The sequence below is a fragment of the Ailuropoda melanoleuca genome, chromosome 15 (genome assembly GCF_002007445.2).
Source record: "Ailuropoda melanoleuca isolate Jingjing chromosome 15, ASM200744v2, whole genome shotgun sequence".
NCBI lineage: Eukaryota > Metazoa > Chordata > Mammalia > Carnivora > Ursidae > Ailuropoda > Ailuropoda melanoleuca.
Window position 1 is genome coordinate 86,671,482 of NC_048232.1, and position 14,328 is coordinate 86,685,809.

At 60.5% G+C, this 14,328-nt stretch overlaps 1 protein-coding gene across 4 annotated transcripts in view; it reads left to right on the forward strand.

Annotated features, from left to right (window-relative positions):
- PRR5 (proline rich 5) overlaps positions 1-14,328 on the forward strand; it is a 44,925-nt gene that overhangs the window by 15,287 nt on the left and 15,310 nt on the right. For 2 of the 4 annotated variants that reach the window (XM_019803441.2, XM_019803443.2), the window contains exons 2-3: positions 2,548-2,667; positions 12,009-12,089. In XM_019803441.2, coding sequence (XP_019659000.2) covers positions 2,548-2,667; positions 12,009-12,089 — 201 coding nt within the window. Of the gene's footprint in view, positions 1-2,547; positions 2,668-8,795; positions 9,289-12,008; positions 12,090-14,328 lie in introns of those variants that run through there. The other 2 variants (XM_034643598.1, XM_019803442.2) reach the window with 2 other exon arrangements.

The window sequence follows — 14,328 nt, forward strand, 5'->3', positions numbered from 1 at the left end:
CCCACTATACCCTGCCTCTGGGCACTTGGGTGTAGACAGATTTTACGGAGGTCCTGAGCCAGGACTAGGGGGCGGTTATGGCCAACTCCTTATCACAGCCTGCATATGGCCCTGAAGTCCCTCCACCATCCCTACCTCCGGAATTTCCTGCTGGCCACTTCTCCCAGAGCCCTGCTGTCCAGCACCGCTCCCAGAGCCCCCTTTCCACCAAAACCCCCTCCCAGTGCTTCCTCTTCTCCCTTCCTCCCTCCTACTCCACTAGACTGCCCTCGCCCCCATGCCACCCGTTTTCGCTTTAATTTCTCAGCCAGAGGGGTCGGCCTCCCTCCCCCATTGTGCTGGCCACTCCTGCCAGCCTGCCCGCCAGCAGCAGAGCCCGTGCTAAGCGCCAGCCACCTGAGTGTGCCGAGCAAACAAAGCCAGCCCTCTCCCCCCGCTTGGGAAACCACCATGCATCGCGTGCCACCCAGGGTCCAACCCCACGGCTCTGCTCCGCCCCATTTAAACCTCTGGTAGCTATGTGGCTCTATCTCTGTCGGTCCAGTGGGGCACCTTCCACAAAGCATTTGCACTCCTATGGCCGAACGTTGTCCCTCCACTCCTGTGGACAGATGTTTATCCGTCCATTCGCCTCAATCTGTACTGCATGCCTACTGCGAGCTGGGCTTGGAAATATAGTACGGAACCCATTGAATAGTCCCTGCCCTCCCGGCTCGTGGCACCAGGATGGAAAAGTCACCAGATGACCAGAGGGCAACCCTGGAGCCTAATGCAGGGTGAAGGCAGCCGGAGGAGGGGGACATGTCTGGCACTGAGACAGGTGTCTGGTTCCCAGCCTGGGCAGGTGGCGCTGCGGGTGGAGGGAGCACACAGGCTCGACAGGTGTTTCTAAAGGGGTGAGAAACCACCAGAGGCGTGGAAGGGGCAGCTCAGTCCTTCCTGGACTGTCGGCTCACACCAGGTCATGCAGGTCTCCGCCTTGGGGATGATGGGCTCTGCGGGAGTCCACGGTCTCTGGTCTCCACTCCATCGATTTTGAGCTCAGGGCCAGGGAGTGTGCCGGTCATGACTCTGCCTCCCCAGGGTGAGGGTCATGTCTGGCACATAGCACGTGCTCAGGAAGTGCCGATTGACTTTAACCAGGCCATGTATCCCTGCGAGGTCATCCACTGCTTGGTTCAACCTTGGCAAACCATCCCGCCTGGGATATTAGGCAGAATGAGCCCCGCTTTGGGGGCCGAGCCAGGCCTCGCCACTGCCTCCTTCAGGCCAATTCCTGTTTCCACACTGTGTCGGACTGAATTAGCTAGCCCCCACCCGTGGCACAGAAGGAACCCCTTTCTCAGGGGGCGGGTGCTTTGGTTCTGCCATTGAGAGGAGGCGGGAGAGGCACACACCCTGCCATAAGGGACCCAGTGGCCTCTGGGCCTCAGTTCCCTGTTCTGTACAACATGGGGGGGGCCTCTGAACATCCATCACCTGCTGAGAGTGTAGGATCAGCCCCTCGTTTCTCCCTGCAGATTTACAAGGGAAGTGTCTATGGGAAGACTGAGGGCTGTGGTGCCCTGTCTGATTTGGGGGGAGGGGGGACAGGGCTGGGGGAGGCTGTCGTGCGTGTCTGTGCCGTGTGCTTAGGACGCCTGGCTTGGCCCAGCTTTCCCATTTGCTGATTGTACGGCGTTGGGCAGGTTATTTCACTTTCTGGGCCTCGTCTACTCAACTGGGAAGTGGGAAGAAGCATTCCTACCTCTGTATCAACTATACCGAAAATATAAAAAATTAAAGAATTCCTACCTCATAGAGGGAGCTTGGCCTGAGACCAAGCATCTAAAAGTGCTGTGTAAAGCCTGGAGAGCCCTGTGGCTGTGTGTGTCCTCCCTTCACTGGGCTTACTCTCCACAACCCCCGGGGTCTTAAGGGACCCATTTGTTTTTATCATCCCTGATACCTGGAGGCGGCTGCTGGTTTCTGCGGTGGCGAGGCCACTCGTGATCCCCTCAGCCCCCAGTCTGGCAAGCCCGCCATGCCAGAGGAGGGTGACTAGTCATGCCCAGGCTGGGCTTAGGTGGGGTGGGGTCCCAGCCCAGTGCCCCAAGGGGGCCGGAGGTCTCCACCAGGTCTTCAAGAGAACCTGGGAGGAGTCTGTGTCCACGTGGCAAGGTCTTGAGGGATCTGTATGGGCACAGCCTTTGTGGGGAATGGCAAGGAGGGGGTGACTTTGGGTGAAGATTGGCAAAGAGGGTCTGGGCAGGGAAAGAAGTCTCTGAGGCGCTGTAAGTGTGGCTGCAGTGGCTGGCTCAGGGCGGACGCTTGGGGTTGGGTTGTGCGTCCCATGCGTGTTTCCTGTGGGCACAGGAGGCCCTTAGAAGACCTGAGGGGTCCAAGCGCGACCCGGAAGGGCACACCGAGGGGGCCGCGGCCAAGGAGGCGCCGTCCCTGCTCCCGCTCACGGCCACGCTCTCCAGGCCACGCCCCCGGGACACGCCCCTTTGCTTGAGGTCCCGCCTCAGCCCGGCATGGCCCCGCCCCTCTCCCGCCCCCGGNCAGGTTGAAGTTCATGAGTTCGCCCAGCCTCAGTGACCTGGGCAAGAGAGAGCCGGCTGCCGCCGGCGCGGACGAGCGGGGCACGCAGCAGCGCCGGGCCTGCGCCAACGCCACCTGGAACAGGTAAGGCCGCGCCCTCCGGGCCCGCCTGCCGGGTCCGGGGCTCCAGAGCGGGGGGAGAGGGAGCCTTCCATCGGGCCCGCAAGCGAGGAACGGAGCCCTGAGAGCCGCGGCACTTCACGCTCGCAAAGAACTTGCTCCGCCGGAGTTGTGCGGGCGGAGAGGGAACTTTAGTGCAACGTGTTTCTAGAGAGGGACGAGACCGCCAACTCAGGGCTCGACCCAGAGCGCCCAGCTGGTGGGCGACGGGGTGGGCCTGGAGCCCGCGTGCTTGCCTCCCACCCTGGGGTCTTCCCACGTCTGCGCCCCGGTACTCATGGCAGTCTGGGAGGTAGGGAGAGCAGGAGTCTTTTTCCCATTTCGCAGATGAGCAAATGAGCCTCAAAGGCGCAGTCGGTGGGTGGCCGCTGCGCTTCCTGTCTCAGAGTAAAGGTCCCTTTGGTCGGAGGGGGGTGGGCGGGTAGTTTCCCCTGAGTGGCCCCTTGTCCTCCCAGCTGTCAGCAGGGGTGCAGCAGCTGCCTGGCATTCCTGAGACGACCCTCCCCCCTGGGGGCCTTTCCCAGACTAGCAGGGGCGTGGGAAGTCCCCCCACCCCCAAGCTTTGTTTGAAGAGCAAGGCTGGGATCCGGAAAAGAGATGGTTTATTTAGTGGGATTCCCCAGCGTGTCTGCTCCTAATTCCTTTTCAAAGTAGACATTTCCACCAAAAGGAAAAAGGAGGGGAGGGGAAGGGAGTGAGAGGCTGTTCAGAGGGGCTGTGGATGCCGTCCCCCCCCCCACACCTGGCAGTGAAGTGTTGCCAGATGCTCCCCTGGCTGCGGTCCTGGCCCCCAGGAACCCTGCTGTCAGTGTGGCCACACACTGATTCTGTTCATGGAGAGTTTCATGAGCACCATAGTGGGCACAGGGCCACCAGCCTGAGACCCTTGTCTGCGCCCTAGGTAGGACCCCATCATCCATGTGCTTACCTTCTGTCCCCTACCAAGTTGCAGACTGCTTGGGGCTGGGTTTGCCTCAGTTTCCCTTTCTGTCAGTGGGCATGTGCATTCCTCCTTACAAGGCTGATGGGGAGACTGAAGGAAGGGGAATCTCTGGGGAATCTCAGTGACCCACTGACTGCACAATGTCCAGTTGATTTCTCCTGTCTCAGAGTTCAGGAGAGAGATGCGGATCCCCCCCCCCCACCCCACTTCTCTGCTTTGGTTTAGTGATAGGAGACAGACAGACTTAGTTCAGTTCCCAGCTCTGCCTCTTCCCTGCTGTGTGGCCTTGAGCAAGTCACTCAGCCTCTCTGGGCCTTAATTTTCATAGCCGAAAATGGGCTGATAAGGGTGTCCACCACAGGGCTGTTGTAGGAATTCAAAGCAAGCACACATAGTCAGACCCTCTGCATAGTGCCCAGCACATAGTAGGCACTCTGGAACTCATAACTCAAGCCCAAACTCATGCCGGGGTGGGCCTGTAGGGATGGGGTTGGTGGGGGCTCACAGGAGTCCGCTGGTTCCTGAGCTCTCACCAACAGCAGCTTTGTGAGCCCCTCTCCCCCAGCCCGGATCTCGTGCTGGGGGTGGCCAGACAGAGGGGAGGGCACTGGCTCAGGGGCTTAGACAGCCACCTGCCCGTGTCCCTGGGGCCAGCTCTGAGTCTCATGGTGCACAGGGAGGTTCCTGCAGAGAGGCCCCCCGTGTCCCTCCACTGCTTTTCGCTTCATGGAATTTAGAACTCCAGCACCTGCCAGACTTCAGAAGAACACGTTTCCTCTCCCCCAGCTTGAGTCTTCCATCCCTTGGGCACCCGGCCGCTCCCACCTGCCGTCTTGTACTCCTGTGCACCCGACCCCTTGGTTCACTTTGCCCAGGGAGGGAGTGATTTCTCTTATCCCCCCTTTGGAGGTGGGGAGGCAGACACAGAGCACCCAGCAGACCTGCCTGTGTCGCTGTCACCATGTAGGACGTGGCAGAGCCCGAGCCCCTGCTGTCTCCTCCCCAGGAGAGGGGCTACTGAGCCAAGGAGAGGCAAAGCGGCTTCCTCTGCCCGTCACTGAGTGGGGGCCGTGCAGGGCGGGGGTCTGCTCCGGTCTCTGCCTGCCTCCCCGCCCCTTCTTGCAGTGCTCCCTGCGGGGCCCCCAGGACAACAGCCCTCACGCAGGACAGCTGCGTCCGTCTTCAGGGTCTTCCGTGCTGCTCTGTGGACTCCTCATTTGGAATCCAGGGCCTTTTATCTGTGCGACCATACTAGTTTCATAGGGCAGCCTAACAAATTGCCAGGAGCTGGGTAGCTTGGAACAACAGGGATGTATTCTCTTGCGGTTCCAGAGGCCAAAGTCCTACAAAACGAAGGTGTCGGCAGGACTGCGCTCCCTCTGAAGACTCTAGGGGGGTATCCTTCTGCCTCTTCCAGCTCCTGGTGGCTTCTTGGCTCGTGGCCGTCTGCCTCCATCTTCACGCGGCCACTCCTGGGTCTCTGTGATCGAATCTTTTTCTCCTTTCTCTTATAAGGACACCAGTCATTGACTCAAGGGTCACCCTCATCCAGAATGATTTTATCTCAAGATCCTTAACTCACTGCATTTGCACAGACCCTGTTTCCAGTAGACACCAATTTCTAGGGGCCTCTTTTCAGCCCCCCACAGGGTCCCGGGGCACATCCCCTCAATTTCCTGTGCCTCTTTCCTCATCTTGACATGGGGCAAAAATACAAAGCTTGCTCTCAGCTCTCATGAGAACGGGATCCGTGCGTTCACTTAGTAATTCGTTGGATTCGTTCGCTCAGTCATTCCTTCGCTCCCTGGCACTGGGCGGCTCCCGGGGCTGAGTCTGGAGAGAGAGCACAGCCTCCTGAGCCTGGAGTTGGGGGAGGGAGTCAGGAGATAAACAGGGACACAAGTAAAGGAATGAGGTCACTGCAGGTCGCGTTTAGTGTCTGGAAGAAGATAAACTGGGACACAGGTGCGTGCTGACTGCGCAGCTGGCCAGCTACGCCTCATTCTTTCCTCCAGAATGTGTGGGAGATGTTTGAGTGAGCGGTGGGTGCCAGGCCCCACCGGCAAAGCTGTCTCCTCGGTCCTTACTTCTCTGCTCAGGTTTGTCCCCAACTTGAGCCAAGCCGAGTGCAGGGTCCCAGACAGGCCAGGGGCCTCCGGAGCCTGCCCTGCTGCTCGCACGTGGAGTCCCCCCTCCCCTCCTCCCTCAAGGGCCCAGATGTGGCAGGTCGTGTCCGGCTCTGTCCATGCATTCCTCCTGGGGGGCCTCTAGCTCTGTGAAGGTCATGCTTTTGAGCTGAGGGGCAAGAGGGAGCTCCCCAAACCTCAGCCCTAACGGCCTGCCCAACACGGGTCCCCCAGGCATATGTTTGGGCCACAGGTTATTAATCGTTTCGGAGTTAGTGTTAACTCTCATTCCTTGCGGGGCCAGAATCGGCCTGAATGCCTGGGGTTTAGAGAGCCCGGCTCCCACCCCACTGTCTAGCTATGGGAGGGGAGGCCCCCCAAGCAGGGTGGAGTGTGGGTCCCTGCGGAGCCAGGCACACTGCCCTGCGTGGGACACTCCCTCCCTCCCCATTGTCTCCCTCCAATGCTGGGATGATTGTCTCGGCTTACAGAGAGGGAAACTGAGGTGGGGGGGATGGACTTGCTCAAGATCCCACACTAATGTCAGGGCCTGGGGGTCTGACCCCAGGTCTGACTTGAGGTCACGGCCCAGGGACCAAGGGAGGTGGGTGGTGGTGGTAAAAACCTGGAGGCCAGAAGCCTTCCTCCTGTGCACGCCCCTGTCTTAGGCACCCAAGAGCTCTGCACTCAGAGTGCTGACCTGCGTCGGGCCCTGACCAAACCCCAGGCCTGACGGCACTCCTGTCATTCCCCAGCAGCCCTCAAGGTGGGGCTCATCGGCCCCATTTTGCAGGGGAGGACACTGAGGCTCGGAGAAGTGGGGGAAATGCCAGGGCCTCCACAGGGAGTCTGGGCAGAAGCTGGGATCTAACCCAGGTCCAACCGCAAGGCCTCTGGGTCTACCAGCACCTCAACGGGATCTCTGAGGGCCCGGAGGAGGTTGGCTGAAGGCCCCAGGGTGATCCGTCGGTTGGGGGTTGGGGTTGGAGGCTGCTGGGGGCCTGTGTTGGCTCCCCCTACCCCACCCCTGCTCCAGGTCCTGAGCCTCTTGCCCCCCCCCCAGGCAGTCTGGGTGTGGTCTGCAGAGTAATGGCCCCCAAAGGTTCCACACCCTGGCCCCCAGAACCTGTGAATATGGTCAAGGAAAAAAGGGACTTCGCAGGGGTGGTTAAGTGAAGGATCTCGAGATGGGGGTCCAGTGTCGTCACAAGGGTCTTCGCGAGAGCGAGGCCCGGGGCTCAGAGGCGGGGGAGGAGGTGACACGATGGAAGCAGTGGTGCCACAGGGCTGCCTGTGAGGATGGAAGAAGGAGCCTGAGCCAAACCGTGGGCGCTTCTAGAAGCTCGGAAAGGCCAGGAGACAGACCCTCCCCTAGAGCCTCCAGGAAGGAGCCAGTCCCACCGACAGCTCGAGTTTAGCCTCATGAAACTGATTGCCAACTCCCGGCCTTCAGAACCGCAAGCAAACACTGCATGAGTGGCATTTGTGACGCTAATATGCCTCCCTTCCCCCACACCACCCTGTGCTCTGGGCCACCGCCTCTCACACCACAGGCCGGGCTCAGGGCCGTGTGCCGCTCTCCCCATCATGGCTCTGGAACCTGCCTCACCACTGGGAAGGGGGACCGTGAAGCCCAGGCGGCCATTCAGGGACGTGGGCACTCCACTGTCCCCTCCGCAGTCAGGACCGGTGGGTCAGGGCCCTTGCCGGGTGCTCAGGGAGGAGCGCAGGTGGGCACGGGCCCCTCCTGCTCGGCCGGGAACCCTGTTAGGGCTGAGGGTTAGTTAGCATCCGAAGCCAGGTGGACTGAAACTGGGGTGTGAGTGGGACCTGTTTGCTGAGGAGCGGATGAAGTTGACACAGGGCTGGAAATGGCATTGTCACCCCATTGATTTACCAGAAGGTCACGTTGGGGCCTGGCCTGGGGGCACGGTTGGCTTCCAGGTTGCCTACCTCCTGTGCCTTTAACCTGGACGTGAAGAGGAAGCCGGTGGGCCCTGCTCCTGGGGCAGCTGGAGCAGAGCCAGGCGGCCCCCCCTTCATCTCTCGGGGCTGGGCATGACCCCCAGGTACCAATGAGGACACTGGGGCTCCATCCAGTCATCCTTGGATAGACAGGGCAGAGGGAGGACTAGAGCCTTGGCTGTCAGGTGGGGTGGCCAGTCCTTGGGGACCCAGTAGAGCCCAGCTCCCCTGCCCTTCCTCGTTCACCTGACCATCCCTGCCCACAGATTGCTGGCCAGAAGCCGGTGAGACACGCCAGGCCTGGACACCAGTGGGAGGGGCCCAAGGAGGTGGCCACCCTACTCAGGGCCTGGGTCGGCCTTCTGGGGTCACCTGATGTCCTCTGAGGCCTCTGGAGGCCATGTCCAAATCAAGGTAGGCACCAGAGAAAGGCAGGGCTCTGCCTCCAGGTCCCTGGCAGGGACCTTACTCTCTCCAGGGGTCCTTGGAGGTATATCAGCCTAACTAACCAGAGGCCTGGCATGGTGTGGGGCCCGACCCTTTCACTCTCTGTTGGGGCTTCCTGTATGGGCAGGTGGGCAACGTTGAGAAAGGTGATGGTGGGCCAGAGGCCCACACCTGGGGTCCCCTTCAGCCCACAACCGCACATGGGCTCCAGCCCAATTCAAGGTGGCCACAGGCAGGTGCCCCCAGGAGCCCTACAGTCTGCCCTCCCTCTCCCAGTTTGGCTAGGCCTCACCCCCTTCCTGGACCATGTACTTTCCAGGGCACCCTGGAGCCTCACCAGGGCTCTGGAACCTTCTTGCCTTCACCCCAGGCCCACCTAGGGCTCAGGCAAGAGACGCTAGACGAGCTCTGCCCTCCTGTCCTCCTGCAGTGGGGAGGGGGACAGGCTCCACGAAGGACTACCCAGTGGGGGAGGGGCCATGGGTCTCACCCGGAAGTGCCCTTGGAGGCCGCCTATGGTTTCCACTGGACCATCTGCCAGTGCCTGTGCTAGGCCTGCCCACCTCTGGTCGGGAGGCCACAGACCGGGGTGCCTGGGGTTTCACTTCTATTTTGGGGGGAAGATAAGTCACATGAGGGCCTCTTGCTTTCCACCCTTCCTCTCCCCAAATGGCTCACAGCAAGGTTTTTTTTCGTTTGCCCAACTTGGACTTGGAACAGAAGGGGAACTGCAGCCCATAGCTGGAGAGGAATGGAAGGAGCGGGGCCCGTCCGGCCAGGGGCAGCGTGGCAAGGCAGTTTCCAAGCCAGCGCCCGGGCGTTAGGCTCGCTGGCTCTGCTGGCTGTCATGCTCGTGTGACTCTGGGCTGTCCCTTGGCTCCCCAGACCCTCATCGTTTCCTTCCGTAGCCTGGGGTGTGACAGGCCCCCTGTGTGATGGTTAGAAGGGAGAGATTGAGAAAACCACAGAGTGGATGGTTGAGCTGTGGTGGGAGCTTCTGGGGACATGTCTCTCCTCAGCGTCTCTGCTGAAGATAGCGCAGCAAGTGTCACCGTGGGGCACACCGCTGCCCGCGCACGCTCTCCTGTGGAAGCCGAGGCACAGGTAGCCAGCGTTCACGCTGGGCAGAGGGGGACGGCGGATCTCAGGGTGACCCCTGGGCTGGGCCAGGGGCTGTCAGGTGCCGGGGTTGAGAGGACTGAAGGGAGGTGATCGGCTCCCTCACTGGTGAGCCTGGGGGTCAGGGACGGGGGCAAAATAGTCAAGCAGGTAGACCTCTCCTCCCCTAAAAGACGACTGAGGACAATTTTTTCCCACAACACAGGTGCGAGGGAGGAAGGACCCGACGTGGAGGGTCTGGGGGAGGGTTTGAAGTCCACGGAGCGGGTGGAGGGCGAGCCTACAGGGGAAGGGACAGCAAGAACAAAGGCCCTGAGGCTGGAGGGGCTGATCCATGTGCCGTCCTGAGGGCCTCGGGGAGGACCTGGTTCAGAGCCGCCTCGCCATCCAGAGCTGCGGGGTGCAGGGTCAGCTCTGGGCTGGGGTCCTTCTAGAAGGCTGACTGGAAGAGGAGGAAGGCCAGGGAGAGGCTGCTGGGAGCAGGGGTGTGTGAAGAGCAGGGGGGGGCAGCCCAGGGCTCGGCCTGCGCTGGCTTCTTCCTACCTCGGGGCCTCCGTCCTTGGTCCCCTCTGGGCCTCAGTAGCGGCTGAGGCCCGGGGCCCCAGGGGGGGACCAGGACAGCCGTGCCCCTCCAGCCCCCCAGCAGTCCCCACAGGGCTGGGAGCCAGCTTGCAGCTGCTGGAGGACCACTGGCCTCCCGGCGGATTTTTCTCTTTTTTGGCTGTAGATGGGGAACGGCCTTCCAGTGACACGGTAGTGGGGCTGGGTCACCAGGGACTCCCGACAGGTGAGCGTGGCTCCGGCCGGGCACTCCATCCCCGCCGCAGCCCAGGGTGTGCGCAGGCACACTCAGGAGCCCCTTTCACAGGCGAGAAACAGAAGTGGGGAGACGTGTATCTTGAACCCGCAAATCCGTGGCGTTCTGACACCAGACCCGGAGCGGTTGGGCACCCCAGGTCATGTGACCGGTGACCAGCAGGGTCTCGGCGAGCACTTGCTGAGAAGCTGATAACTCACAGTGGAGCTGGTCTCGGCCTCTGGCCTGGCCGGGACCAGCCGTGGACCTTGGATATGGCCCCTGCATGGCTCACACCCCCGGGGGGTGCAGGGCCCTGCCCCAGCCCTGCCCGGAGCCGGCTGCATGGGGAGAGGGGGCAGCTGTTGCGTGAGGAGCTCTGTGCCCTCCCACAGGGGACCTGGCCTCTGTGAGCCTCTGTCTCCCCATTTGCGAAGCGGGGGGCCAGTCTGCCTTACTGGGCAGGGTAGAGCTAATGCTGGCAGACAAGGGCACCAGGAGCTTGGTGGCTGCTGTCTGGTCTGTGATGGGAAGGGCAGCGTGTGGCCCGCTGTCCCCTCCATGCTGAGAATGACGGCAGCGGGTCTGTGAACTTTAGGGCAGTGACTGGGTCCTAGGTGGTGGGCGGTGGAGCCACCCAGCCCTGGTTCTCCTCCTCAGGAGTGTGTGGCCAGGAGAGGGTGGGGTGCCAGTAGGAAAGTGAATCAGCAAAGCGCCAGGATAGGAGTCTCCCTGGGGAAGGGAGGGGTTCAGGAGGGCTTCTTGGAGGAAGTGGCTTCTGAGCTGAGTCTAGTATGAATAGCTGCTTGCCTGATAGGGAGGAGAAGGGCCTCCCAGGCAGAAGGGGCAGTGGGTGCAGAGACCCAGAAGTGTGGTAGCTCTGGGAGGTCCAGCACTCTGAGACTCTGGTGTGGGATGCCCCGGAATGCAGGGAGCGGCCATTCCTGACAAGCCTCGAATGCCACGTCTAGGCCTTGGGCTCTGCGTGCAGGGCAGTGGATGCCTCGCAAGACCCTGGTCAGGGAAGTGACTCGGGGCAGTGAGGAGGCAGGCTGGTGCAATCAGGTCCAGGCATGCAAGGAGGAGCCCTGGCTAGAAGAGAGGGGAGGGGTGCAGTGGAGCTCCAGGAGCTAGAAATGGATCAGACCTCAGGGTTGATTGGCTTTGGAGGGTGAGGGAGAGTCAAGGATGAGTTTTCCCCAAATGCTTACAAACTTCTCCTTCAACAACAGGACTCTGTGCTCTTGGGGCTTATAGACAGTGATAGAAGCAAGTTAATCAAAACACACAGAAACATGTGGTTACACAGTGATAAGTCTGTAAAAGCTGGCAACAACATGTGATCTGAAGGGAGCAGATAATGGAAGTGGGAGAGGACCAACCAGCAGAAAGGGCACATGCAAAGGCCCTGTGGCTGGAGGCTGCTTCCCCAGTGGGGCACATAACACGAGCGGTCAGTGCTCAGGGACACCAGGAGTCAGGAGGGGCTGGCTCAGGGGCACCTGGAAGCCCATGGTGAGTGTCGGGCTGGGATACGTTACAGGGTGGGAGAGGTGATTAAAGGGTACCCTTGGGACTGGAGGGTTCAGGAACACAGGAGGGGGAGCAGCGTGGGTGCAGGCCACAGAAGACATCCTGGAGAGGTGACTCAGAGGTGACTGAGGCCCAGGGCTCAGGGGATGCTGGATCTTGAGGTCACATGGGAACTGAGTCTCTGGTGTGGACAGGGTCCCCTGAGGATAGCTGACCCCTGCTCTCCAGGGCCTGCCTTATAAGAGAAAAGACAGGTATGTGCTTCTGGCCAGGCCCACATCTGTTCCTCCAGCGATGCAGGGTGGGCTGCTCCGGAGAGGGCAGACAGGGAGGGCTGGTGGGGCCTCGATGACACTCCTCTTTCTCCCACCCGCAGCATCCACAACGGGGTCATTGCCGTCTTCCAGCGCAAGGGGCTGCCCGACCAGGAGCTCTATAGCCTCAACGAAGGCGTGCGGTGAGTGGCCACGTGTCCTGTCCTGTCCTGGACCTGTGAGTGGCAGGGAAGGCTGTGCCAGGGTGGGAGGCTGCAGCCAGGCCCTGCTGCCCCAGCCACTCCCGAGATGTCATTCTTACAGCCGCGGTGGGCAGTGACCCCTGGTCCACTGCGTGGACCTTGACCGCGGGCCCTGGTCTTGTGGCTGTCAGACCTGGTGGATCTCGAGGCCCCCCCCCCCACCCCGAGGACTTTCTTCAGGGGAAGCAGGGTGGGACTTGGACAGGGGCTCGAGATAACGCCCACATTCCCCGCTGGTGTTGAACATCATGAAGGATATTACTCTGTTAAAGAGGAAGGACCCACCTGCCTAATGACGGGAGTGTCGTTCCCGGAAAGGCAGTTCCAGCCTGGCGAACGCCCCTCATTTCCTGTGGATGGCCAAGCAGTGAGCACTGGTGAGGGAGCCCAGGACAGACCAGCCCCTCCAAGCTGCCGTTGTGAACGGGGCGCCATCCATCACTCGGAATCAGCAAGGCCAGCCCCATTAGTCCTGCTTTGCAGTGGGGGAGGCCAAAGCTCAGAGAGGTCAAGATACTTACCGAGGGTCACACAGCTGCCTCAAGGAGGCATTTCCTACCTCTGTGCTGTTCCCTGCCCGCCCTGGCCCGCACTACCCTCTCCCTGTGTCAGTATCTGGGAAAAGTAGGCAGCCCATCTCCTCATCAGCTCAAGATAGGAATAAAGGATAATGGGGACGGGGATCGTTTTCATACAGGGCACCACGGCCCAGCGTGGCAGGGCTGACAGGGGCCTTACAGACAGGTAAACTGAGGCCCAAGGAGGGAAAGGGGCAGCTGAAGTCACAGAGCGGGAGCTTGTTGCCTCTCCCAGGTCCTGTTTCTCTCAGGCTCTTTGGCTTCCCGTTTCACGGGTGAGGCAACTGAGGCAGAGAGCGCATGCTGCGTGTGCTCACAGGGCTGGTCAGTGGAGCCGGGACTCGGCTCCCGGACCCCAGGGCCTGTGGGTCCCTTGGGACCGCCCCCTGCCCAGCCCCCCACCCTCTCTTCCTCATCACGTGGCCGTGTTAAATCAAGTGAATTTAATTATGAGTGATACCCATTGCTGGTCATTAGCTTTGATCCCACGAGAGAGCCCAGAGCCAGGAGCCACTGATGGTGCTGTCACCCGAATGTTCCCCTTGGTTCTCGGGGCCGGGTGATGAGATGGGTTGGGGGCCACTGCTCGGCCGGGCCCAGGCAAGGCCAAGTCCAGGGACGTGAATAGTCACAGGACCCATGTCTGGCCATCACCCTTTCTTCCCCCCGTTTTTATGTATATACATTTGTGCATACGTTACATATAATTCACTCCTAAATTGTACAGTTCAGTGGTTTTTAGCACATTCCTCACCCCTCTTTGATTCCAGAACGTTCATTCCCACCTACTCCCCCTCCCCCATAAAAGCCCATCCCCATTAACAGTCACTCCCCATCCCTTATTCTCCCAGCCGCTGACAAATGCCAATAAGTGTCTGTCTCTGTAGATTTTCCTTTTCTGGATGCTTCGCATACATGGAATCACGCAGCATGCGTGCGGCCGTCTGTGTCTGGCTTCTTCCATGTAGTCTGACACCTTCAGGGGTCATCCGCGTCAGAGCCTGTGCCGGCCCTTCATTCCTTCTCATGGCCAGATAATATTCCACCCTAGGGAAACCTCATTCCATGTATCGTTCACCTGCTGATTGATGGCTGGGCCGCCGCCCCCTCGGGGCTGTAACGCGGCCGTGAACGTGCAGTGCAGGGCGACGTGCAGATGTGCAGACGTGTGGCTTCGTGTCTCCTGGGGCCACACCCGGGGTGGGTGGCTGTTCCACAGTGTCAGAGGACCGCCCCACTGCTCTGCACAGCAGCTGCGACACCTCCCTTCCCACTAGCATCTCAGCGGCCGGTCCCCCCACCTTCTTCCCGGACTTGCTACTTCTGGGGTTTGTGTTCTAACAGCACTTGTGGGGCTGAAGTGCCGTCTCGTGGCTGGGGCTTGCAGTTTCCTGATGACTAATGACAGGAACATCTCTTCACGGGCTCGTTGGCCATCTGTGTATCATCTTTGGGGAAATGTCTACTCGGCCCATTTTTAAATGGGATGATTTCTCTCTTGTTGAGTTGCAGGAGTTCTTTATATTGTCTGGATCTAGGCCATTAGCAGGTTCTGATGTGCACAGCTGCTCTCCCATCCGTGGGTTGTCCTCTCACGCTCC